Raw genomic sequence first — 25609 nt, forward strand, 5'->3', positions numbered from 1 at the left:
GCTGGCACGCCCGCACACACGCACACACGCTCAAAAGAGACAGTTTGCACGCCAACTGATTTTGAAGCCAAACAAAAACACTGGACCACCTTCAGAGAAACTGAAGTGCACCTACAATTAAAGAGGATCAGATATTATACAGAGAATCAAGTATTGTTGACTGCAAAAGATATAAACAATTTGGACCAAGTAATCTAGTATAGTATAGACTATAGATAATTGTTATTATCGTAGAGAGCTCCACTCACTTGATGCCTTTCTTCTTGGAAAGAAATCATTCCCAAGAAGTTGAAATGTATGGTCTCTCATCTCATCATTTGTCACAAGTAAGCACTTGAATTTAATTGCAGCATACAACCAGTACCTGAAAACGATGGCACTTTAAATAAGTATGCATTATCCAAATAATAATCTGAGATTAGGTATTAAATCGAAAAACTTAATGTAATAGTAAAAGTTATATACAAACTATGTACATATCACTTGTTTAATATTGCTCTTACTGACCAATCATCATTTGACCCAGTGGGCGTTGCATAGAGAGCATCAGCATTTTGCCACTTCTCAATCAACGCCTTATTCACCCGTTCATCCGTTCTGCCTCCAGTGATACGCCTATTATGAAGAACAATGAGTGGCCATCTCTTTGAAGGAAGCTTCTGGCGTATGCCATTAACGACAGCATTGACCTAAATAATTCACTATGCTAATGTAGACCAATCATTAATAAGAACACATTGTTAATTTCTGTGGTATGTGCTTAAGCATCAAGCTACTTGCCTTGGCTGGGATGAATTTCTTCTAGTGAATGAGCGGTTATGTGCATATTAATATTTTTTGTAGTATTTAAGGTTTAGAGTTGATCTAGTAGATCGATATCCAAACAACGACGAAAATAGCTGAAATTTTGACCACAATAATTTCTTCTCGTCAAGATGACATCCAACGGTTGATTTTGATAAATTCTTTTTCCTCCATCTTGTTGGTTATGAAAGGTATACTTCTTCATATAACTAATAAATAAGTTACACCAAATTAGTAGGCATATAAGGATTTTTTGCAATCCAACAAATCGAAATTAGAAATCGATAAATGTGACCGTTGAATGAGACTAAGGCAATATTCTACGCTCATAATAAAAATAATATCGGCTTTCGACTTCGTTTCAAATCCATTCCACTCAGTCAGCCACACAATGATTTTAATATAACTAACAATAAACCACAATTTCCAATTCTATCTCAAATACTATGAGGATGCTTTTTATGACCATTTCTTATAAGCACTAGCTTCGGCTTTGTGATACATGTACAAAATCTAGAAATTTTTTACTTCAACCTCTTAGAGAAATTAATTTCACACATTTTTTCAATTCTTTTTCTTTTTATTATGTCACTAGTGTAGTCTATTTAGAAAAATAACGGATAACTTTGAGATCACAAATACTATTAATTAAATAAATTATCAAAAAACAATTCATTAAAATTAAAAATACATACACTAATAACTAAAATGACCCTTAAAAAAAAGATAATAATAACTAAAATAACAAAAAAAAAAAAAAGCCAGTCCAAAGAAAATGCCCAGGCCTAGGGCTGCCACTTGGTTTGGTAATTACCAAACCGACTGAATACCAACCGATATTTTAAGTTTGGTAAACCGATTTTTTGGTAACCGAGACCGATAAAACCGAAATCAAAAATTACCGAAAAAGTTAGTTTGGGTTTGGTAAATGCTGAATCTACCGATTATCTAAATTTTAGCTTTATATACTATGATTTTCAATAAACATACATGTATATTAAGAAATAAACATAAAATTTTTCATAATAGTATGAACATTACTACATATATATACTACATTAATAGTACATGTATTTTAAGTAACCTAGTCAAAGATGGTTAAATAACCTAGTTTTATTGAAAATGACTCAAACTTGATGTCATATATACAAAAGAAAGCTATAATTAGGAGATGAGTATAAAGTTTACGACTATAAAATTGAAGAACCTAGTTTTGTTCGTTCTAGTTTTAATTACAAAGAATTAGTTGTTTTAAAGTTGGTAATACCGAAAACCGAAATACCGAATTTTGTAGTTATGATTAAAAACCGAAAATTTTGGTTGGTAATTGGTAACTCAATTTTGAAACTGAAAGTTTTGGTTTTGAAGTTGGTAATACCTATAACCGATTCGAACCGACCGAGTGATAGCCCTACCCAGGCCCATGCGTTTTTTTTTTTTTTGCTCTTCAGAAGATAAAAAAAAATTCTGAGAATTGCTGCCAAGTTCATACGCTGTACGTTCCACCGAGTTCGCAGTACAAGTTCACACAAGATCAGTTTTCTCATCTAATCATTGTTCCTTATGGAAATAACAAAACTCAATTAGACCAAAATCCTGGCTGCTGCAGAATTCACAAACCTTAAATCTCAAGTTAAAATGTTGCCGTGAATGCGAATTGCCATTTTTGCTGCTTCCGATCAAGGATTCGATTGCAATGAGATAAATTGGAAGCATGCAATTGCAACGAAACTCGAGTCAGACTAGATCTCAATCCCTTTGACATAGACCGTCCACTAATTAAGCTTCAGATTAGACCAGACTCGGTCGGCGTAACTCGCCCAGGCCATGGCAGGTCCGTCAGACTGAAAAAGACCTCGAGTCAGTCGACGACCCAGACTCGTCGCAGTCGACTCATACCCGGAATCCCGAAACTTGCCAATCTATTTCGCCGGAGTAAACTTCGATTGTGCTTTTGGGGGATTGGGAAACTGGTTATTGCTTTGGAAATTCCATGCTCAGTAATTCGAATCTTGTTCAAATTGGGTTTGGTGCTGCTTTTGCACTTTGCTAGGATTGAATTGATCAATGAACTTTGAAATTTTACCCACCCCTTCTTTCTACCTCTTGATGGAACCGAACACCGTCTATGCCTTTTCCATATACATTTCCCCTTAATTAATTGACATGTGCAGCTCACGTGTGTGGCCCCAGACAAGACGAGCATGGGAAGCTCGGAGCATGGAAGACGTTCTCACCGGATGTATCTATGTTTATCAGAATACGTGGTACAAGATTCGAAATTCGGGTACCATGCTCTGTACTAGGGCTGTCACTCAGTCGGTTCGAATCGGTTATAGGTATTACCAACTTCAAGACCAAAACTTTCGGTTTCAAAATTGAGCTACCAATTACCAACCAAAATTTTCGGATTTTAGTCATATCTACCAAATTCGGTATTTCGGTTTTCGGTATTACTAACTTTAGAACAACTAATTCTTTGTAATATAAATTAGAAAGAACAAAATTAGGTTTTTCAATTTTACAACCGTAAACTTCGTATTCATCTACTAATCATAGCTTTCTTTTGTATATATGACATCAAATTTTAGCCATTTTCAATAAAATTAGGTTATTTAACAATCTTGGACTAGGTTACTCAAAATACATGTACTATTAATTATGTAGTATATTGAGTAATGTTCATACTATTATGAAAACTTTTATGTTTATTTCTTAATATACATGTATGTGTATTGAAAACCATAGTATATAAAGCTAATATTTAGATAATCGGTAGATTAGGTATTTACCAAAACCAAACCAATTTTTTCTATAATTTTTTATTTCGGTTTTATCGGTCTTGGTTACCAAAAAGTCGGTTTACCAAACCTAAAATATTGGTTGGTATTCGGTCAGTTTGGTAATTACCAAACCAATTGACAGCCCTACTCTATACCATGACAAAACTGATAGTCTATAATTATGTCATGTTTTATTCTTCTCAAATGGAGGTATATACATAGATACATCATACATACAGTTCAACTAATTATAATAGGAAATAAAATCCTAATCAACTACTGAATATTGAGCTCTTATTAGTTATGCAATATGGAATATTAAAACTCTCAATCAATAAAGGAATATTGACAGCTCTTGTCACACACGTCAGTCGTGTGACGCCCCAACCAAATTTTTACACGTGTCTATTCTTTCACATAATTAAAATTCCTTAACACCGCTAAGTATTATGAGAGCATCTTTAGCAGACTCTCTATTTTGGCTCCTTAGCTATTTTGGAGAACATGTTTAGCTTTTTATCTATTTTAGCAACTGCACCAGACTCCTAAGTGGCTCTCTATTATAACTTTTAGCTATCTCACTCTTAAATATGGAGAGCGGGATGAGCCTCTCTATAATTTAAAACATTCCTTTTAAGTTATTTTATGTAATTTATAAATACATTTAAACTATTTAATCTTCATTTAAAAAATAATATAAATTCAAAACTAGCCAAAAGTAGAGAGTATTGATGCAGACGTAATTCTAAAGTGGCTAGCTAAAATAATTTTTTAGCTACTTTAGCTAAAATGATTTTTTAGCTACTTTAGCTAAAATGATTTTTTAGCTACTTTAGCTAAAACTTGACTCAAAAATAGCTAGCATTGCTAAAGATGCTCTGAGGAACAAACCCATATTCAAACACCATGTTATTCTATTTCAATCTTTTTCTTCTTCTTTTTCACCTTAATTTTATATATACAAAATAATTTATAATGCATATTCTAAAGGGTCCTTGACCAAAAGCCCCAAAATGAGCCAAAGTTATCCCACTTACCCCAGCAAGAGATTTTTATTCCCACTTACCCTATTTGAAGTCAAATGACATTTTTACCCTCAGCCTAATTGGAAAAAGACATCGATGCCATGCTCCTCTATCTCTCCTCTCTCTCCGGCACGAGCAACACTCTCTCTCTCTCTCTCTCTCTCTCTCTCTCTCTCTCTCTCTCTCTCTCTCTCTCTCTCTCTCTCTCTCTCTCTCTCTCTCTCTCTCTCTCTCTCTCTCTCTCTCTCTCTCTCTCTCTCTCTCTCTCTCTCTCTCTCTCTCTCTCTCGCTCCCTCCCTCCCTCCCTCCCTCCTCACCCTCGCCGACGAGGACAACCATATAAACAAGCCTTCGAATCCATCCCCTACTGGTCCTCCAACGACTTCGACCTCTACATCTCCTCCGATCCTGATTTCCCGCCGGCCCAGTTCGTCACCGTCCATGAAGAAGACGACGAAGACTTTGACGGCGAAGACGACATCTTTTCCCAATACCATTCCACAATCCACGCCGAGCAGAACTGCGACGACGTCGTTTCGGAGCCCAATTCCATTTCCAACACTGACAACTTGTCGTTGGACCGCGAGAACCAGGTCAATTTCGTCATGGATCTGTTCCAGCAGTGCGTCGAGCAATCTCAGGTAACGGCCCGTTCCGTTTTGGTCTCCGGCGACTCTAATTTTGGGATTGTAGGGTTCTGATTTGATTTCAAATTTGATGCTTCGAACATCGTTTGCTATTTCTAATAGTCCAACTAGCTAGCTTAGCAGCAAGTTTGGCTCATCTCCGGCGAGATTTGGCGCTCGAGCTCGACCAAAATTGGGATTCATTGCGATTATGGGCAAATGAAGCAATATGTCTCCGTGTTTTGTAGTCAGAGAAGTTTGTTTGTGATTGCACACTAAAATTGCTTCCGTTGCGTACTATTGATGCAGTCAAGAATGGAATTTTGCTTCGTGTTTAGAAAATTGCAGATGGTTCTGCTTTAGAACTGCATAATTGCATGAATTATCCTCCTTTAGTTATTTACGAAACTTGTTTTATAAATTTTGTTGGATATTGTCTACATATGTGAATCTATGTCTCGATGTAGGTCTATCAAGCAATTGTTGCTTATACAAATAACAACAACTTGGTGTTTTTCTCGCTGTATTGATATTGTTGTTTATAATAAGTTGAAAAGCAAGGAAAATGATATGTGGCTGGCTTTCTGGGAATACTATGGAAGATGGAGCCATAGCACTTTTTTTGCTGTAAAATGGGTCAAAAGCCCAAAATGAAAAGAAAAAAAAAGTTCTATTGGGGCAATAGAGGCTCGTAAAAGGTCTATTGTGGGGTAGCAAACGTTTATTGGAGGGCAATAGACGTTTTGAATTGATGTAATCTCTTCATTTTTTTTCTTTAATGGAAGTTTTATTTGTTTAATTTAGAAAAATTAGTTCTCATTCCGGTGACCGAAAGTTGTATTGGGGGGCAATAGACGTCTATTGGGGGGCAATACAGGTGTATTGGGGGACAATAGACGTCACGTCTATTGAGGGGCAATACATGGCTGATAGACGTCTATTGGGGGGCAATACATGGCTAATAGTCGTCTATTAGGGGCCAATAGACATCTATTAAGGGGCAATAGACTATTGGGGCAATAGACGTCTATGCAATAGACTATTGGGGCAATAGACGTCTATGGCAATAGACGTATAGACGTCTATTGCCCCTCTATTAGGGGGCAATAGATATCTATTGGGGGCAAAAAAAACTTTCCGATGAGATTTTCAGCAAATTTCGGTGGGCAGCAGCCGGTGACCGGAATCCGATTAAAGTTGGCCGGATTCCGGCGGCAGGTGACAGGATTCGGGCGACCGGTGACCGGATTCTGGAGGCCGGTGACAGGATTCCGGAGGCCGGTGATCGGATTCCGGCGAAGTCTCCTATGGTTTCTCTCTCTTCCATTTTCTCTATCTCTCTCTCTAAGTAACAAAGGGGTGAGGGGTAAAATGGTATTAAAAAAAATCTTAATGGGGTATTAGGGAAGACTCCCTTAGAGTGTATTGGGTAAGAGAGAATTAAAAAAACTTAATGGGGTAAAGTGGGAAAAAAATCCCTAGAAATGAGGTAAATGGACAAAAACCCATACTAAAGGATTCATGTTTAAGTAGATTAGTTTTACTTGATCTCCATTTAGTCTATATCTGTATTGAAGTAGTCTTCTTGATATATTAATACCATAGACAAATCCAACTAAGAAAATTTTATTTCCATATCAAATTAATTTACTTAATGTATCGATACATTAATGTACCGTAAAACTTCTCTTTACGTTGCTGTATTTGTATCACATCCCCTTCGGTGCACCACATAACAAGTCACCACCCAAATAATTGTAGTTGAATTTGTACCATATTTTGAAAACAAGAGGTACAGAATTTGAAGCTTGTAGTTGAGATGATTCAGACCCACCGAATCAAAAACAACAGTATGCAGAACAAGTTTTTGGACCAAGCTTATGAAATGTAATTTTTGTGCTTCAATGAAGCTTATTAAGCTGTGTTTATGTCTTGTATAGTGTATACTAATGATTTTTCCTTTATACTTCCATTTCCCCCCATCTAATAAGAAAGTGTCAATACATTCGTTTATAGCTAGTACAAAGAACAGAAGAATTTTATTATTGAAGAATTCATGGTTTCATACTCAACACTCCGATCATCTCAGTTCTCACCAGTCAGCACATAGCGAACAACAAATTTCAGGTTCTACGTAGTAGTATTGACATGATTTGGATCACCGGAATGTGTAAGAGACAGAAGTTCTGTGAAGCTATGAGTAGCAGATTCAGGCAAGCAAATGCAAACGAGCATTGTCCCACTAGGATGATCAGCCTCAGCTTCCGGCAGAAAAACAGAGACTTGTGGTGTAGGAGTGAGATCGATCGGACCAGCATATATAGGCCTTCCCCATCCAAAATCAGCAGAATCATACATTGGAAATCTAGTCCACTGAGTTATTGTCAATTTGCCTCCAAATTCCAGTTTTCTTGGTCTGTCTACTTCAACATAGTCCACCGTTGATCTTAAGTACTCTTCGGAGATACCAAGCCGGGCTTCACGAACCAAGTGAGTAATCTCCGAGAGCCTCCCATGAACAAGCTTTGTCACAGTGCTTGTGACACAAGCTAGACACACTGCATTGCCATAAAACCCGTCTTTTAGTGGTTGGTTTTTGAGTTTATTGCGGGCATTGGCAGAGAAGGTTAGCCTAAGCCCATAGTTCAATGGTTTTACATCAAGTGCTTTCACCCATGATCTCCATACATGAGCTGCCATGGCATCAAAAGCGCTGCATGCAACATTAGACATGTTATCTTTCGGTTGAGCCAGAGTTTTCAGCAAGGTTTGGAACTCGCGGCTTATCCGGTAGCACTTTTGAACCGGTTTGGTTTGCCATAGACTCATTGTGAGGCTTGAGCCATCTTCTATTCTCATGAATTCAATGTGTGGGAATTTCACAAGTGGTGGGTTGCGAGGTCTGAAAAATTCTCTGTCCCAACATGGCTCTGGGTTAGTGATCAATGTGCCTGCTCTTGCTGTTGCAGCCCATGAGGTGAGGAATTGCATAGCACCAAGACCGTCACAGATGCAATGGCAGATTCTCAAGCCAATGCTAAACCCACCACAGCTGAAATTAGTGACCTGAGCTATCACCAATGGCATGTCAAGGACTTTGTATGGTTCTTCGTTTGGGAACCTAAAGATCAGCGGCGTCCATGCTGGGTTTGGGACTTTGAGGTCTCCTAGATCAGCCAAGGCCATTTCAGTGTGTGCCTCCACCAACAGTGCTCCCTGTTCTTGCCCAAAAAACACTTCTAGTTTCCCATTTCTGGCCTCCCTTAGCCTACCCGATAAAGGGTAGTAGGGGACCAACACACTTGCAAGAGCATCGTGTAGAATTTTCATAACAGGTCTTCGGTCATATGACGAGTAGAAATATACAGTTGGAGTGAAAACACGAGCTCCGATCATGTCATCTAGGTTCGAAAGGTATAGAGTTTGGCCAGGAGCTACCGGAATAGGCCCTGAGGGTATGACCGGAGTCATGTGGTCGATAGTGATGGGGATGTGCAGGTGAGGAAAATGGAGCTCTTGAACCCATGGAGGAGCCATGACAGGTATTGCTGGAGATACAAGCCATGAATGCAGAGTAGCTGCATTTGTAGAAGGTAACTTTGCTCTTCGACATGCAAAGATTGGGCTAAATAGATGAGGATTTTAAAGTTGCAGGTATGGTACAGTTGGAAGTGATATCGTTCGTGATCCAAAAAGAATACACGTAGTCTTCATTGAATTAGTCGGCATGAGAATCTCTTCTATTTTTGGATAATTTCAGCAGACAAAGAAAGACGAATGGAAAATGCATGAAGAACATCCATCAAAAGGCTATTAATCAAAACCCAAGTTGGCTCCTGCGGTGTGTTAAATCCTACTTGTAACTTTTTCCTTCTACATGAATGGAATTTTATAAGTTTGATCCCAATAAAAAAAAAACAAACAAACTGGTTTCACTTCAGAAATTGTAATAATCTGTTTGGTGATGTATCCAAAAAGCTGGCTCAAGGGCTAAAACCCCAAAAGTTATCATACATATTTCAATATTTCAGTGAATTGGAAGTTTAAACAATTACATATTCATGGCACCTTAAGCCTCTATCACATAATTACGAGCTAACAGATGGATATATAATATTACATGACTGTCTCATACCTGCATAAAAAACCTACAAGTCCGCAAAACTTTTGCCGATGAGAATTTGCAAGTTTGAATTTTTCTGTACCATTCCCGTTAAGTGCTCTATCCAAACTGCTACCATTTTTAGTTCATTTGCGACCCAACGTGCTTCCACTCCCAGCAGCAAAATACTTTTCTCATATTAAAAGGCACCTCTATTCTTGTGGAAGGAGCGCTATCTCAATCTCTTGGAGCGATTTTCCTTTAGTTTCCACCACATTCCGTTTCACAAAAACCACAGCCATCATGCAAACGGTACCAAACATAGAATACAGAAGCTGTGGGCCAAGATTTTCTAATAGTTGCAAGAACAGCAAACCCACGAAGAAATTTATCACCTGAAAACACCAATAGCAATATCTATAAATTATAGATAACCATAAATGTATTTATAAAAATCCATTTCTTAATCCAGAATCCTCATAGGGCAAAATGTCAAATCAGAAGATTCATGGCCTGCTGAACCAGCAAGATACCAAATAAAAAAACTCAAGGACTACTGAAGCAGCATAACTACTATGAACTCTTGACACAGTACTAAGGTGATCCAGTCACCAGAATCAAAGTAACAGTCATGCATGAAAGCAGACAATGATTATTCAGAGAGAGGAAAAATAGTTACCCAATGCACTGACATACAGACAGCCATTGCTTTTGCCCTGATGCGACCTGGAAATATTTCTGGTAAAAGGAGACCTGGAACTGGTCCGGCTCCTAGGGCAAATGTTAAGACAAACCTGCACAAATAGTTAACAAAACTTGAGAATGCTTCTCCAGAAAGTACTAATTGAGTTTTAATACCCAACTAGTCATGTACATGTCATCTAGCATTTAGCATAAGGTTAATCATCAAGATAAAAAGTTTAGAATTTAGTACTCACATCAGCATTCCACCAACAGATAGGTACAGTGACCCAGAGCCTGAAGAATAAGAACTTGCTGCAACTACTTGAACAGCCATTGCCATTGCCTGAGTGGATAAAATGTATTACATAAAGACCAAGCTAGCAAGAAACATAAGCTCTACCAACACAGAATATATTTTTACATACTCATAATAGCAGTTGAGTTGTGCATGTATTGAGGTAAATTTGAAAAGCTAATATTATTACAGCAAAACATAATACAAGATCATTTACTTTCCCAAGCCTCTATCAGATGATTACACTACTCCTTATATTGTAATATTCGAGCCCATTTTCTGCAGCTTCTTTTCCCATGTAATGTGTGATTTTTAACAAGTTTTTCAGTCTAATCAATATGGCACCTCAGCTTGAATCAATTATGGTATGAAAATTTTATTTACCATGCCAAAGAAGCTCCATAACAGTAGCACCTTCCTTCCTACTTTATCCATCAAAGCCATTGCGACAACAGATCCTGGAAATTTCAAGAATCCATCCAGTCAAGAGAAGATGCAATAGATTTAGATAGGAGAGTATGCTACTGCAAATCAGAGTTACCTGATATATTTGCAATTCCTATGAAGGCATTAGCAAGGCCTGATGGTACTCCAGCACTTTTGAATACAGTTGAGGAGAAATAAAAGACAGCATTTATACCAGATAGCTGTTGTAAAGCAAATAGGGTTGACCCAATAAAAACAACTGCAAAAGGAATATGTGAATAACAGGGTACTTCTGGAAAGCCGAAAGATCATGAGAAAGAGGAAAGGCATACACCATAGACGAATGGAGAGATAGCCCAGCTATAAGCAAAACCCATAGGAAATGCTAGAAAGTATCATATCTACCTCTGAAATGGCGGCCATAGAACAACTCTGAAAGGCTTACAGCATCTGTCTCATCTCCACTGTCCACCTTGTTTAACTGTACCATTGCAGTTTTGACATGTGATCCACCAAGGAGTTTCTCAAATGCAGCTTCTGCCTCGTAAGTTCTTCCTTGCTATATCACATGATAGACACGGGTCACATTTGTATTAACTATTAAGAACAGTTCAAGACTGTAACAGTTCACAAATTTAGAGGCATATTATATCCCTAAACAGTAATGCTGGGGAATAACCCATCTTCAGAAATTTTGTTACAAACAATTCACACAGACCAGCAGGCTATACTTTACACCTGTTTCACACAAAGTGACAGAACATAATGCTTATGATCCAAAGAGACATGTCTTCTTCTTCTCTTTTTTTTTTTTTTCAAAATCAACACCATCAATTTGTTCTAATTAATGGTCAAGAAGTTTAAGAAAAGGACAGTATAGAACAAAAGTGCCCAAAAAAAAAATTTAAAAAAAAATCCAGAAATCATTTGTCGTGTCATTACTGGCACGACTCAAATCTGAGTTTCGAAAGGACTTAAGTCATCCGAGCAACAAAAGGTAATTGCGTATAGAGGAGACCTTATGTAGCCAGTGTGGACTCTCTGCACAGAATACCATGGCTAGAGCAAGTATTGCAGCTGGAATTGTAGATACCCAAAAACAAACACGCCACCTGACACAAAAATTTAGATAGTAAATTTGAAAGGTTAATTACAAATTAGAGATATCGTGAAGCTTATCATGTTTTTTACCAGCCCGCAATTTCTTTCACAGGGATTCCAACAAGAAGAGCCCCCATAAGTCCAAGGCATGTTGCAATCTGGATGAAACTACCGTAAGTACCCCTCACAAAAGAAGGAGAAACCTGCTCACACAAATGAGGAAACATTAGATAAGACACAAGACACACATGGTGTAATAGATATTAAAAAAGGCTTATGCTGATTACCTCTGTTACATAAAGAGAAGCAACAGGAGGGCCCAGACCCATACCAGTCCCAACAAATAACCTTCCTATAAGCATACCAGCAAGAGTTTTGGCTGTTGCACTGAAATTGCGGGTAGAAACTTTAGCCACAAATCTTTTAACTTGTATTATTAGAGAACAAGGAGATTGGTGCATATGAGTTTTGTGGAGCTGTTTAACTAATAGTAGAATATAAATGCAAGCAAACACGGAAACCAACAGACCATAATTGGGGAAAGTAAAGTCTAACTTAGCTACAATATTACAGGAGTATGAGGATCCAAAATCAATAATGTATATGAAACAAGATTCTAACTCCAAAATATATCACAACTCACAAGATGTACCAGGAATCTAACTTCTAGACCATAGGGATACATTACATGAAGATACAACCAATCTAACAAAATAAAGCTCCATGTAGTGCTTAATTAGAATGGTAAGGACTGTGAGACGACTACTATTCAGAGTATACATATCACCTCATAACAGCACCAATAATCATGGGCAATGCACACAGTTGAAAAGCCCTACGACGTCCAACTCCATCAGCTATCCATCCACTAAATAAAGATCCAAGAAAGGCACCTCCCAAGCATGTACTCACCACCAGACCTTCATTTCATAAAAAATTTCTAAAATCCATGAGAACAAATAGCTTGATGCTAAAATCAGAAATTAGATAGGAACAAATTCCAAACAAAGAAAAGAATATCCACTTCATGTCACCTTCAGCCAAGGCATTCCCCTTGAAACCAAGATCTGCAGAAATGCTTTCAAGTGGTTCATTGACTACTCTGTCCAAAGAAAGATCCGAAAGTACAGTGTAATTACTTTAATGCTTCAATAAAAAGTAACACGAGAGAGACAGGGAGGTAGAGAGAGGTGGAAGAGGAAAGGAAGTGTCTTGCACTAACCCGAGATGGTACCCAAACAAGAATGAAGATATAGTTGCCACTAGTACATGGGGTAAGGAAAGCCTCCATGAGGGGTTTGAAAGTTCTGGAACCATACTTTTCTGCAAAAGAGCTAAGATGCATACCAGAAATAAGATAAATTTCACTGAATTATACATATTTTAAGTTCCTTAACCATATTCTTGATCAAGAAAACTTAAGTTTACTCTACTCATTATTCCCCTTTTTATTTCTATTAAGCACATATACACCAAAAAAAAAACGATTTTCAAAAAGGCAGCAAAAATACTCGAACACATGCCATGTTCTCATTAACTGTAATTTGGACAAATCATGGGAACAAAACCCTCAACATGGAAGGACTCTAACCATGGTACATAAATCTTGATGTTTATATAAGTACAGATGATCCATAAATAGTTACCTGAGTTGTCTTCCATGTCAAGAGTATCTACAAACTCTTTTGATTCCATATCAGTGGTATTCATATAATCTCTCGATGACGCACGCTTGTACATCGAGTATGGTTCACGTTGGCGGACCCACATAAGAAGCTGCAACCAGCCATTTTCACAAATCAGAGGAAACTAGAATGAAACTTCCGTCGCATTGACATCAGATACAAACAAAAAGCAATTTTGTAAAGCATTCGAAGTGTTTTAGTGATTAAAATATATAGATCATATCTAACACATTTCCAGTTCGGTTTTGTAATTACACTAACAAAGGCACCAAAGGTTATGCCTCAAATTGAAGTTGCATGCTTTTCTCGACCCTTCTCAAATTAAAACTGCTAACTGAAGAACAGAGATCACTGATTGAAAACTACTTGATCATCAAATCCATTGTTTTCATTACAAAAAAAGCACAAACACAAATTCGAAGCAAGAAAAATAATTCAGATTCAACTAAAATACACTGAAACTTACAAAATTAACAAAATGATCAATCCAATCGAAACTTAAAAGGCTCCAAGCTGCGATTCAAAGAAATTCACATTCATAGAAACGTAGTACGAAGCTTAATACCTTCTCTGCGCTCCGATCATTCAATGGATCTGAATTGTTAATCAAATCAAAGCCACGTGAAAAGTTGAAGTCGGTGAGTCTCGAACTCTCACTCCAAGTTCTTCACGTCTCCGAACTCCACCGAACTTCGCGAACAAAGCTCTCGCCTCTGACCAGCTTCTTGACGCGAGAGAGATGTTGGCCGCGTAGAATTGTAGGTCTGGTGCGGTGGTTCTGGTAATGAAAATGACTGAGTGAGAGAGATGAAGTTTGTGTTAATTATGGAGAAAGCAAACAGAGTAGTAACCCTTTTTTCTTTTGTTTTTCTTTTCTCTCGACGGACAGAAATATAACTGCGATAAATAAAAATATTATTAATTATTTAATGTGACAAGGTTAGTGGAGCGGTCTAACATAAAATCTCATATGTAGCGTTCGATTCTCAACTTCTACCAGTTTAGTACTTTAGTTTAAGAGGTTTCGGGTTGATGCGTCTACAACAGAAGATTAGTTTGGTTTTCCTGATATCTCGTGAGCCTCATTTCTGATGCTAACTCAAAAGTGTGTTACTAACTTGTTAATATGTAATTGAGGTGGTTTGTTACTTCATTCTCGATATAAAAAGATAATTAATTAGTAAAATAAACCCAGGCTAAGATCCAGTGCGGTCAGGATGTTTGAGAAGAGCAGAGGTGTCACCGCTGGTTAGTGGCAAGTCGTGGCTTTATGGTCACTAGCCTTCCTGCACGCGCGATGCGCGTGCGGAAGGGCCGCGCTCGCGCGTGCGTATTGTCCTTCCTCTTTTGTGATGTCTGGCCAGGGAGTAGCTCACTTTTAATTTCTTCCCAATTTGGGTTACACGTCATAGTGATAAACAAATCCAGTCTACCATATTTTTGAACCAAAACCATTGCATCTTGGTATATCACGTGGGCTTCCAACAAATGATGATGGCAGAATGGTCCTACGACCGACATTACCTAAGAAAATGTGAATTTACATTATATGTTTCTACAATTGTAAAACTAAAAATTAAATATGTGTAATGTAGGTGGAAGCAAAAGATTAACTCATACCAGCATTGTTTTCCCCTGCATTTAAAGAGTCTTGAAGTCCTTGATAAAATTCTTTACGAATTGTATCTTGATTATTTCGAAGCCATCTGAGTTTTTGTGATTCAATTTTCACGTAATTATCTACAACATACTGTTGTAAGAGGCATCCACCCCGAAGTAGAGGATTTTCATCACTTGGGCGCATCTGCAAGGTAAAGTTTAAGCATGTGCTTGAGTGCGATGTTTTCGTTTGATGCAATAGGAATTTCCTGTGGTGAGGCCTGGTTTTATTTTTTATTTTTTTATTTTTTATATTTTTTGTGGAAGATAACAAAAAAACCCTCTCGCAAAAAGGTAAAAGGTAAAACAATACTATATTGTTTTCTTTTAGTTTGAATTGTGTAGATGTTTGCATTTTTTTTTTTGTGGGTAAGAGTCTTTATTTTTTTTCTGACCTTATTACCTAAATAGGGAAATTTTTTGTTTGCTAATACACTTTCAGTAAACCCACTCAATTTCACTGTGCCGACCAAGTTAAACCCCTTGTTAGGTTTGGTGCAAAAACTCTCTTCTAAAAGTAACATTTAAACGCTCCATATTTTTGAAAGCTCCATATTGTTGCCACCGCATATAGTCTGCAATCAAGGATTGCAATCCAAGTACATTTTTCAAATTCATGCTTTCTTGCAATGAATGAAACATAAGTCATTTTGAACAACATGACACTATCCCTATCTGTCATTGAATCTGGCAGGTTCCTCTAAACTGTCATAAAACATAACATCACATCTTCATGAACTCTATTTGAAGATCGAAGATAATTAACCTGCGCTCTGCGTCTATGCCTCCTTAAATGAATGTGCAGTTATGCATCTTCCAAGCAATATTTATGTGTAATTCTCCCAGAGAACCTATGTGAAAAGAACAATATAAAGTAAGTTAAGAGAACGACAAAGCTATAAGCAGTAATTTTTTATTTTTTTTTCGAATTTGTTTCTCACCTGTGTGAGCCACCAAGAAACCCTGTGTAGAGAGAAAGAAATCAAATTTTTTCTGGTTGAATTCACGTACAGAACTGATGAGGTTGAACCTGTGTAAAAGGAAAACATGAAGTTAGTAAGTGGTAGAACATCAGTGTGTATTCTGGTTGGATTCACTTTCTGTTTCTGTGTACAGAACCATAGAAATAACTTTTCCTTTTTCCTTCACCTCTGTGATTGTTTCTTTGCGACCAAACTAATGTTATTGATGTTGTTGACCTCTGTGATTGTTTTCCTCCAACTCTATGGTTGGTTTCGTGTACCTACCTCTGCTTTCCTGCACCTATATTGAAAACAAAATAAAGGGAAACAAACTGAACCATCAGAAAAAATAGTGTTTGACCTGTGTAAAGACCCAAAGAAATAAGTTAACAGTCAAATAACTTCACACAATCAAAGAAAGAACAACAATTAATGTTAATCTTCAACAGAATAATGCTAAATAAGGATTCTGCAATTTTAAAAACATAATAAGGCTAATAGTAAAAATCTTGATTCTTAAAAACAATAATTTTTAGAACCTAATGATGAATTAGTTCACCAACATTCTTTTGGTGAATTAATGATGACAGGCTCAAAAATTTTAGAACCTAGATTCCTTTCATTCCACATGATTAACAATATCTAAATTTTTAAACACGAATTTGTGAAATTCTAGAACCATTCCTGCAGATTATAACCCTTGCTCAGATGCAATTTATCTAAAAGCCAAAAGAACTTGGTGGGCACATTAGCAGACTTAACAGCTAATTCTCCATTGTCGTATCACCTTCTTCTATCTACAACTATGCTCCATATGTGTCTGTGTGTGTTGTGTCAAATATATATGTAATACCAATACTGTTGCATTTTGAATATTCCACTATATAAAGATCTTACCGTTGTAAAGAAAATTACATAAGTTTGAGAAACACATCAATGGCAACACCATACAGTAATCAAAAAAGAAAAGAGAAAGAGTCTTCCAACCTCCAAAATGATTTGAGAGAGTTTGGTGGACGGGTGTGTTGATATTTATTTCTGTCTAATATTCCTACTGCTTGGCGTGCCCATCTCCAGTTCAAGCACTTTTCCACAGTAAATAATGATAATCCAAAACACCAATTTCTCCTGACCAGATCAGTCAATGTAGTTCCTAACCACATATAAATTTCGATGATTAGATAACACGTATTGACATGTATAGCACTCGACATTAGAAAACAGAAACTGAAGCACTACTTGAGCAAAACAAAACCCAAAGATAAATAAATGTAATGAAACTGAACGAAACTGAAAGAACTAAAATTCTGAACCTACCTACATTTGCTTTGATATAAAATCAATTACCCAAGGATCACTGAAAAATTCAAACACCCAAGGAAAACAAAAACCAAGTGAATTTGAAAATCAATGGAAAACGAAATTTGAAATTTACCCAATGACAATTATCAAGTCTGACCTCAGCCGATTTGTTAAGAATTTTCTCCTCCTTCTGGGTTTGATTCTGGTCTGCTCTTCTTTCTTTGTCTGTTTTCTATTTTCGTATGAACTGTAAATTGGAAAAGGGATGAGTGTTGATTTATCCATTTGTACTGCGATCAATTCCCACGTCGCCCTGAGTGTCTGTCTGGTTTGAGATCGTGGCCTGGCAGTTCTCCTCAAGTCTGGAGATCGTGTGCAACGGCGGGCAATATTTCTTTTTTCTTCTCTTCTCTGGCGTAGAGATCTGTCCCCATAGTTTTTGTTTTGCCTTTTTTCTTCTCTTCTCTGGCGTAGAGATCTGTCCCCATAGTTTTTGTAATTTTAATAAACCGTGGGTATTACAGGTACTTCAAAAATTTAACCATCCTGCCAAGAATTGGCTTAATTAATAAAGATTTGACTCATTTCGTTTTTTGAACGGTTGAGATTGTGCCAGATGGAAGAGTGCATGGTATTGGAATGTGTCTGGTTGCGGAGGAAGATAGTATAAAGTCCAGGTGTTGGAATGTTGGTGGTCAGTCACTGTTACGTAAAGGACCGTGGGCGGTTGTATCTACGACTTCCAGAATCTAAGTTTTGAATTTAGTCCCTATATTTTGCTTAAATTTCTAGAAAGGTGTTGGACGCGTGTATTGCGACAGCCGACATCTAGTATCTTAGTTTTGTATTTGGTCCCTATAGTTTTGTATTTGCTAGGGAGGCGCTGTGGCGGGAGTGCGGGTGGGCCCATACGCCTTAGCAGTTTAACGCGTGTCCTAAACTCGGCGACTTGAAGTCATGCATGGTGGCAACGAAGGACAAACCGACAAACTGCACATGGAGATGTTTGTCGTAATTTGCAATATTTACATTTTTGTGCCTCTATATTAGTGAAAATTTCTTCTCATTCCTAGAAACTCTTGTAATATTATTTCAAAAAAAAAAAAAAACTTTTGTAATATACTGGAGTTGAAATTTTCTTGTTTTCATTTGAAACCATATTTTACTACTTCTATGTCATTTCAATACACTTTTTTTTTTTTATTGGGGGAAGTTGACGTTAGAAAATTAGCAATACACACACACCCTTCAGGGAGTATCCCAGTAGAGCCAGACTAATCTCTTCCGAATGTCATGGGGCATTAAGTACCCATTAGCTGGCCACCAAGGCCTCATGGGGATTCGAAAGGCAGACCTGGAGGTTCCAAACTAGGACCTTCTACCACCCCACTATCTCGAGCGGTTCAATACACTTTCTTTTAATTTAACAACTAGCAACAAAATTTGATGAAATAAAACGGTTAATGCAGAGACAAAATAATGAAAGAAAATAGTGGGGGTTGTGGTATCAATTTTTTTTTGGGTTATTATCACAAATGGTACATGAACTATACCTCAATCTTATCGATGGTACCTGAATTTCAATTTTGATCACAACCAGTACCTGAACTTTTCGATTTCATTTTAAATGGTACCTAGAGCCACCTCCGATAATTATTCCGACTAAAAGAAGCGATCATAGTGATGATTTTTGATGATTTCAAGGGTTGCGATCATATATAGTGATGATTTTTTGGTAATAGACTTGCTTTGAACTTTTTTTTTATTTTTTGTTTTTTTTAGATTTGGCTTCTTTGGCCGGAATAGTGATCGAATGTGGCTTTAGGTACCATTTAAAATGAAATCGAAAAGTTTAGGTATTGGTTGTGATCAAAATTGAAGTTCAGGTATCAACGATAAAATAGAGGATAAGTTCAGATACCATTTGTGATAATAACCCATTTTTTTAATTACCATTAAATAACTGAAAATTCAATTGCTTTGGGAGGGGGGGGGGGGGGGTGGGGGGGTGGATAAGGACTTGATCAAAGTCCATGTCGATGTAACAATCAAACATAAAGTTAACCAACTTAGAGTTTATGCCAGACATCACTCTATAAACTGCGTGGCTTATCTGGTTCTTATCCAATGGGCGCATTGGTGGTGTTGCCTTCTCTCGTTTTTCATTAAGGTGATGAACAATGTTACGTTCGAACTCGACTTCATCCACACAATTGCCTGGATTTCTTCTGCTCGTAAAATTTCATATCATTGCAGCCCCACTGTCCTTCGTACTAGCTTGTAGCAAGTTATATTTCTTATTGCTGCCCCCATTCTCAAATGCTTTCCATTTCTCATAAGCCACTTCCCACTTGTAAAATGACCGATTAAAGCTAACTCTCTTATTATGGAGATTATCCACTAAGTTCTTGACAAAATCCGCATGTTGTTCCTCATTCAAAAGAAATGGTTCCTTCTGCTTCAATTTAGTTACCTTCTTCTGCCTCTCCTAGGATAAATATTTGTCGTACCTTCTGATCTCATATGTGTTAGAGGTCGGGGCATGACAAGAGATCATTGAGTGATCTTGCCTAAGATTTTGGAATTGGATGGTTATGATTATACACATGTTATGAATCATTCCATTAATTCTCCTAGTCGCATCTGGGAAGCTAGTTCAAGGAAGAGAAACGCACCGTTTCGACATTGTTAGAAGAATGTCAGGGTTACCTGTTTCGTTTTATGTCTCCTTTAGAATTCCAACACGTGTCCAGTGGACAGCTTGCATTAGTTGGTAGCTATATATGTACGTTTTTGGTTGTGAAGGAAATCAATGAATGAAAATCGGTTTTTACATTTCTCTTAGGTCAAGAGTAAAAAGAAAACTGAGGTAAGAAAGAAATTAACCTTCAAACATGTTGATAACCCAAAATCCCCATTTAGTTTCTTCAGGACCCAAACCAAAACTCAAAACTATTCGTTTTCTTTCTTCCCCCTCTTTTTCTCTCCAACGCAGGGTCTGCACCCTTATCCCACAGTTCAGATAGGAACAAAGGTTTGAAAAGTCAAAAGAATAATAAAACTAGATTTTGGTGTCTTCCTAAACTTTAGCCACGTCAAGCACAAAAACAAGCTAATAAAAGACCTTGTTTTAGTCCACACAATTAAACAACAGCAAACCACAAAAAAAACAAAATAAATAAATAAGCAAAGCAAAGTAAAAAAAAAAAAATTATGGATATCACATCTCTTATCTGAAGATTCGTTAGCAAGAGGGAACCAATCAGTTTTCCCTCTCGCTGACTAGTAATCGCTTCGGCAACCACATCTCTGGAAAAAAAAAAAAAAAAAACCATCCTTTTTGTAAACCATTGATCAAACTCAAGACTTCAAAGAAATGATTAACCAATTACCTTGAAAATCTCTGGATATCCCAGAGAGGGATCTCGAACAGTGGATAAGGACTTAATCAAAGTCCATGTCGATGTAACAATCAAACATAAAGTCAACCAACTTAGAGTTTATGCCAGACATCACTCTATACACTGCGTGGCCTATCTGGTTCTTATCCAGTGGACGCATTGGTGGTGTTGCCTTCTCTCGTTTTTCATTAAGGTGATGAACAATGTTACGTTCGAACTCGGCTTCATCCACACAATTGCCTGGATTTCTTCTGCTCATAAAATTTCATATCATTGCAGCTCCACTGTCCTTCGTACTAGCTTGTAGCAAGTTATATTTCTTATTGCTGCCCGCATTCTCGAATGCGTTCCATTTCTCATAAGCCACTTCCCACTTGTAAAATGACCGATTAAAGCTAACTCTCTTATTATGGAGATTATCCACTAAGTTCTTGACAAAATCCGCACGTTGTTCCTCATTCAAAAGAAATGGTTCCTTCTGCTTCAATTTAGTTACCTTCTTCTGCCTCTCCTAGGATAAATATTTGTCGTAGCTTCTGATCTCATATGTGTTAGAGGTCGGGGCGTGACAAGAGATCATTGAGTGATCTTGCCTAAGATTTTGGAATTGGATGGTTATGATTATACACATGTTATGAATCATTCCATTAGTTCTCCTAGTCGCATCTGGGAAGCTAGTTCAAGGAAGAGAAACGCACCGTTTCGACATTGTTAGAAGAATGTCAGGGCTACCTGTTTCATTTTATATCTCCTTTAGAATTCCAACACGTGTCCAGTGGACAGCTTGCATTAGTTGGTAGCTATATATGTACGTTTTTGGTTGTGAAGGAAATCAATGAATGAAAATCAGTTTTTACATTTCTTTAGTTCAAGAGTCAAAAGAAAACTGAGGTAAGAAAGAAATTAACCTTCAAACCTGTTGATAACCCAAAATCCCCCCTTAGTTTCGTCAGGACCCAAACCAAAACTCAAAACTATTCCTTTTCTTTCTTCCCCCTCTTTTTCTCTCCAACACAGGGTCTCCACCCTTATCCCACAGTTCAGATAGGAACAAAGGTTTGAAAAGTCAAAAGAATAATAAAACTAGATTTTGGTGTCTTCCTAAACTTTAGCCACGTCAAGCACAAAAACAAGCTAATAAAAGACCTTGTTTTAGTCCACACAATTAAACAACAGCAAACCACAAAAAAACAAAATAAATAAAGAAGCAAAGAAAAGTAAAAAAAAAAATAAATTATGGATATCACATCTCTTACCTGAAGATTCGTTAGCAAGAAGGAACCAATCAATTTTCCCTCTTGCTAACTAGTAATCGCTTCGGCAACCACATCTCTGGAAAAAAAAAAAAAAAAAAAAACCCATCCTTTTTGTAAACCATTGATCAAACTCAAGACTTCAAAGAAATGATTAACCAATTACCTTGAAAATCTCTGGATATCCCAGAGAGGGATCTCGAACAGTGTACCATGGTTTGAGTCCTTCACTTCGTAGAACAAATTTCCACCATGAAAGTCTATGTAATCAGTAATCACTGACAAAAACATTGTCACCCTCAGGTAAAGATTTTGGAACTTGCTTTCTTTTCATTCTGACAGTGAATTGAGAGGAATTGGGAATTAGGAGGGTTTCTGGATTTCGGATGCTTTTTCGATGAACCCTAATTTCAATTTGGGGATGAACGATCGGGGAGGAGTTTCTTAGGACAAATGTGGGAGGAGTTTTAAAATAATACAACTCCATAAAACCCTTTATGTTTTAAAACCGCATTATTCCACTAAAAGATATTTTATTATTATTATTTTTTATAATCATTTTAAGGGATCCTTTGTGGAACGCACTTTTCAATTACATATCATCATCTCGACCATTCAGTTCTTAGAACTCCATGAATAGATCATTTCGGTAAATTTTCAGCCAAATTGATGACCGTTAAGGTATCGAACTAGATTAAATCAATGGATAAACCAATATTCCAACCCAAATCGTTTATATTTATAATTGTAATTCGCAGTTATGAATGCCTTAATGATTATCAATTTGGCTGAAAATTTACATAAATGATTTACTCATAAAGACCTAAAAACTTAACGGTTGAGATGTCATTAAGGGATCCATTTTTTGGGCCATTTTAAGGGATGACTTATTACGCTAACTTTTCGGTCACATATCAATATCTTCACGGTTCAATTTTTGGGTCTTTATGAGTAGATCACTAATAGGAGCATAAAATGCGACAATTATAATGTGCAATCCTTTATATTTTTCTTAACTGTTTCCTTTAAACAGTATGTTGACTTTGTTATCTTCTTAGGTACTATGTGAGGCAATTCAAGAGATATATAGAAGCTTAAATGGATAAACGAAGGCAAGAACCATGAAGTAATAATACAAAGGACTAAGTTTGATCATTCATATGGTCGGAAACCGCTAGGGAAGCTCACAGAAATAGTTGTGCAAAATAGTTGCTGCAAAGTTGAAAACTACTATTCAGAATCAGTTTTTCGGGAACAGTTTTGGAGAGCATTTCTTGCATCCTTTCGACTACACTCTTGTAGAAAGGGTTGGTATTCCTGAAAGATGTGATTTTGTACTACAACATGAGCAAAAGAACTGGTCAGAAGCATCAATGACGCAGCAGGAATTCAATCGAAGTAGGCTTCCCAAGAAGGCAGAAACTGTCAACTTTTCATGAATAATTTTTGCAAATCTTTTCTGGTGACTTACTTGGAGTTTTTCTTGAAGGTGTTTGAGAAAACATGATGTCATAGAGCATAGAGAAGTCGAGAACCATACAGAAACATTGTAATAACAAGTCAATCTTAGTCTAAGAAGGAAGCTTCAGAAGCAAAAACCTAAACAAGGGAATCTGACCTTGAATCTTTATGGCAGCTTTGCTGTGCAGTTTTGGAAGGTTCAAGACACCATAATCAACAAGGAGAAGTCTTAGAAGAATCCTACAAGATTATGGCTTGATTTTGTGCACTAATCAAAGGAAACCTCAAGCAACTAGGGAAGCAAATTGCAAGCAAAGTCGAAAGGAAATAAGACATGACATCTCCTATAAATAGAGACCTCTACATTAGAAGTTGGGTGTTAAAGAAGTTCATGACCGTTCCGTTCTTAGTACTTTCAATGGCTACTATTTACATTTTGCTCCACATTGAGAAGGAAATAGTGAAAATAGAGATACTCGAATGGTTGCCTGTGTAAAATTCAAACTACAGATCAAACTTTAGAAAATTCAAACTATAGACTAAACTAGAGATTTAAACTGCAATGATCAACTATAGGACAATGATCCACATAAAAATATCAAGCTTTACTTACCTTTTCAGATTTTTTTCCCTTAAACTTTTGAAGCAAATAGGCTAGCTCTGGGTATGGGTTGGGATAAACATCAACAAAGTACTCCTCCACCTGTCCTGCATAATCGTAACTATCCGAATCGGAAATCTTAGGTAGGATTACTCGATAATCTCTTGAAGTAAGATTCGTTGGCAAGAGGGAACCGATCGGTTTTCCCTCTCACCAACGCATAATGGCTCCAGCAACCACATCTCAAAAAAAAAAAAAAAAAACCATCTTTTCTGTAACCATTAATTAAACTCAAGATTCAAAGAAGTGATTAACTAGTAATTACTTTGAAAATGTCTTAATACCCCTGAGAGGGATCTCGAATAGTGTAACATTGTTTGCGTCCTTCACATCATAAAATAAATTCCTGCCATGCAATTTGATGTAGTCACTTACACAAATATTGTCATTCTCCAGTAGAGATTTTGGACATTGCTTTCTTTTCATGCTGAGCGAGAAATTCGGAGGGTTTCTGAATTTCGGATGCTTTTCGATGAACCCTAATTTGGAATTGGGGATGAACAATTGTGAAGGAGTTTCTGGGGACGTACGATTAGGGAGGAGTTTCAAAATCAGATATGACGCCGACCCTTTTATGTTTTAAAACCGTATTATTTCACTAAAAGATTTATTTTTTTTAGTCATTTTAAGGGATCCTTTATGGGACTCCCTTTTCAATCACATATGTTATCTCGACCGTTCAATCTTTTGTTGAATGGTCGAGATGCCGATATGTGATTAAAAAGTTAGTCCCACAAAGGATCCTTTAAAATTATTGAATTACCACTATAACATTTGGCTCAAGCATTTTCATCAACAATACTATTGTCTAACAGTAACAATCCTTTGTTGAACGATCAAAATGCCGATATGTGAATAAAAATTTAGTCTCACAAAAGATCCCTTAAAATTATTGAATTACCACTACAACATTTGACTCAATCATTTTCATCAACAATGCTATTGTATAACAGTAACATTCAAAATCTTTCTACATTGTATTAGCTTTTTCAATGTTTACTTAATTAACATCCCAAAAACACCTTCAACTTCAATACTAATGTAGGATGAATATTCTAAGATATCTTATTCATCCCTCTTAAAGGTAATATATACCGGTTTACAGATGCACAATACTAATAAGTAATAAATTACAATGTTAGAAATAGTTGACTCACACCAAGAATATATATCTACTCTTTCACGTTTTGAAGCTTAATGATCAAGATTACTTGCTACCGGTTATCAAATAGGGTCCTTGGCCCAAAGCCCCAAATAAGCACTTAAGCCGACACGCTTCTATTCCAATTCCCCAAATTGCCCCGCCTATAAGTCTGACAACATCGTCTTCCGTTCGTAAAACCACGAAAATGTGTCGGCCTCTTCTGTAATTTCGCATC

General features: G+C 37.0%; 2 protein-coding genes and 1 long non-coding RNA gene across 6 annotated transcripts; all 3 read right to left on the reverse strand.

Annotated features, from left to right (window-relative positions):
• Nucleotides 1-7258: 7258 nt before the first annotated feature.
• On the reverse strand, nt 7259-9105 carry LOC112187635 (omega-hydroxypalmitate O-feruloyl transferase). The gene has a single exon (XM_024326512.2). The coding sequence runs from the start codon at nt 8773-8775 to the stop codon at nt 7369-7371; it is 1407 nt and encodes a 468-aa protein (XP_024182280.1). The 5' UTR covers nt 8776-9105; the 3' UTR covers nt 7259-7368.
• Nucleotides 9106-9174: 69 nt separating this feature from the next.
• LOC112187634 (probable plastidic glucose transporter 2) lies at nt 9175-14420 on the reverse strand. 3 transcript variants are annotated; one of them, XM_024326509.2, is made up of 14 exons: nt 14097-14418; nt 13493-13622; nt 13069-13180; nt 12881-12948; nt 12634-12766; nt 12134-12233; nt 11937-12049; nt 11764-11857; nt 11151-11304; nt 10861-11004; nt 10704-10777; nt 10279-10367; nt 10020-10134; nt 9175-9735 (listed from the first exon to the last, which is right to left on the reverse strand). In XM_024326509.2, the coding sequence occupies exons 2-14, from the start codon at nt 13614-13616 to the stop codon at nt 9553-9555; spliced, it is 1503 nt and encodes a 500-aa protein (XP_024182277.1). In that variant the 5' UTR covers nt 13617-13622; nt 14097-14418; the 3' UTR covers nt 9175-9552. The 3 variants fall into 3 exon arrangements, with proteins under 3 accessions (XP_024182277.1, XP_040370826.1, XP_040370827.1); XM_040514892.1 differs by lacking the exon at nt 10861-11004 and having other exon boundaries at nt 10704-10727; nt 11190-11304; nt 14097-14420; XM_040514893.1 differs by lacking the exon at nt 10020-10134 and having other exon boundaries at nt 9597-9735; nt 14097-14419.
• Nucleotides 14421-15728: 1308 nt separating this feature from the next.
• On the reverse strand, nt 15729-17933 carry LOC112188658. 2 transcript variants are annotated; one of them, XR_002931501.2, is made up of 6 exons: nt 17612-17933; nt 17470-17509; nt 17140-17305; nt 16340-16453; nt 16132-16220; nt 15729-16041 (listed from the first exon to the last, which is right to left on the reverse strand). It is a non-coding gene; the product is annotated as an uncharacterized LOC112188658 (long non-coding RNA). The 2 variants fall into 2 exon arrangements; XR_005807469.1 differs by lacking the exon at nt 17470-17509 and having other exon boundaries at nt 17588-17933.
• Nucleotides 17934-25609: the final 7676 nt, after the last annotated feature.

The sequence above is a fragment of the Rosa chinensis genome, chromosome 2 (genome assembly GCF_002994745.2).
Source record: "Rosa chinensis cultivar Old Blush chromosome 2, RchiOBHm-V2, whole genome shotgun sequence".
In the NCBI taxonomy this organism is placed as follows: Eukaryota; Viridiplantae; Streptophyta; class Magnoliopsida; order Rosales; family Rosaceae; genus Rosa; species Rosa chinensis.

What these genes read in the sequence shown, in the direction of transcription:
- LOC112187635 (XM_024326512.2), bottom strand. Translation starts at nt 8,775, where the DNA reads ATGGCTCCTCCATGGGTTCAAGAGCTCCATTTTCCTCACCTGCACATC.
- LOC112187634 (XM_024326509.2), bottom strand. Translation starts at nt 13,616, where the DNA reads ATGTGGGTCCGCCAACGTGAACCATACTCGATGTACAAGCGTGCGTCA. An exon ending in GTCCACACTGGCTACATAAG is followed by an intron (nt 11,305 to 11,763) that starts GTCTCCTCTATA and finishes CATGTGATATAG; the next exon opens with CAAGGAAGAACTTACGAGGC. An exon ending in TCTGTATGTCAGTGCATTGG is followed by an intron (nt 9,736 to 10,019) that starts GTAACTATTTTT and finishes TGGTGTTTTCAG; the next exon opens with GTGATAAATTTCTTCGTGGG.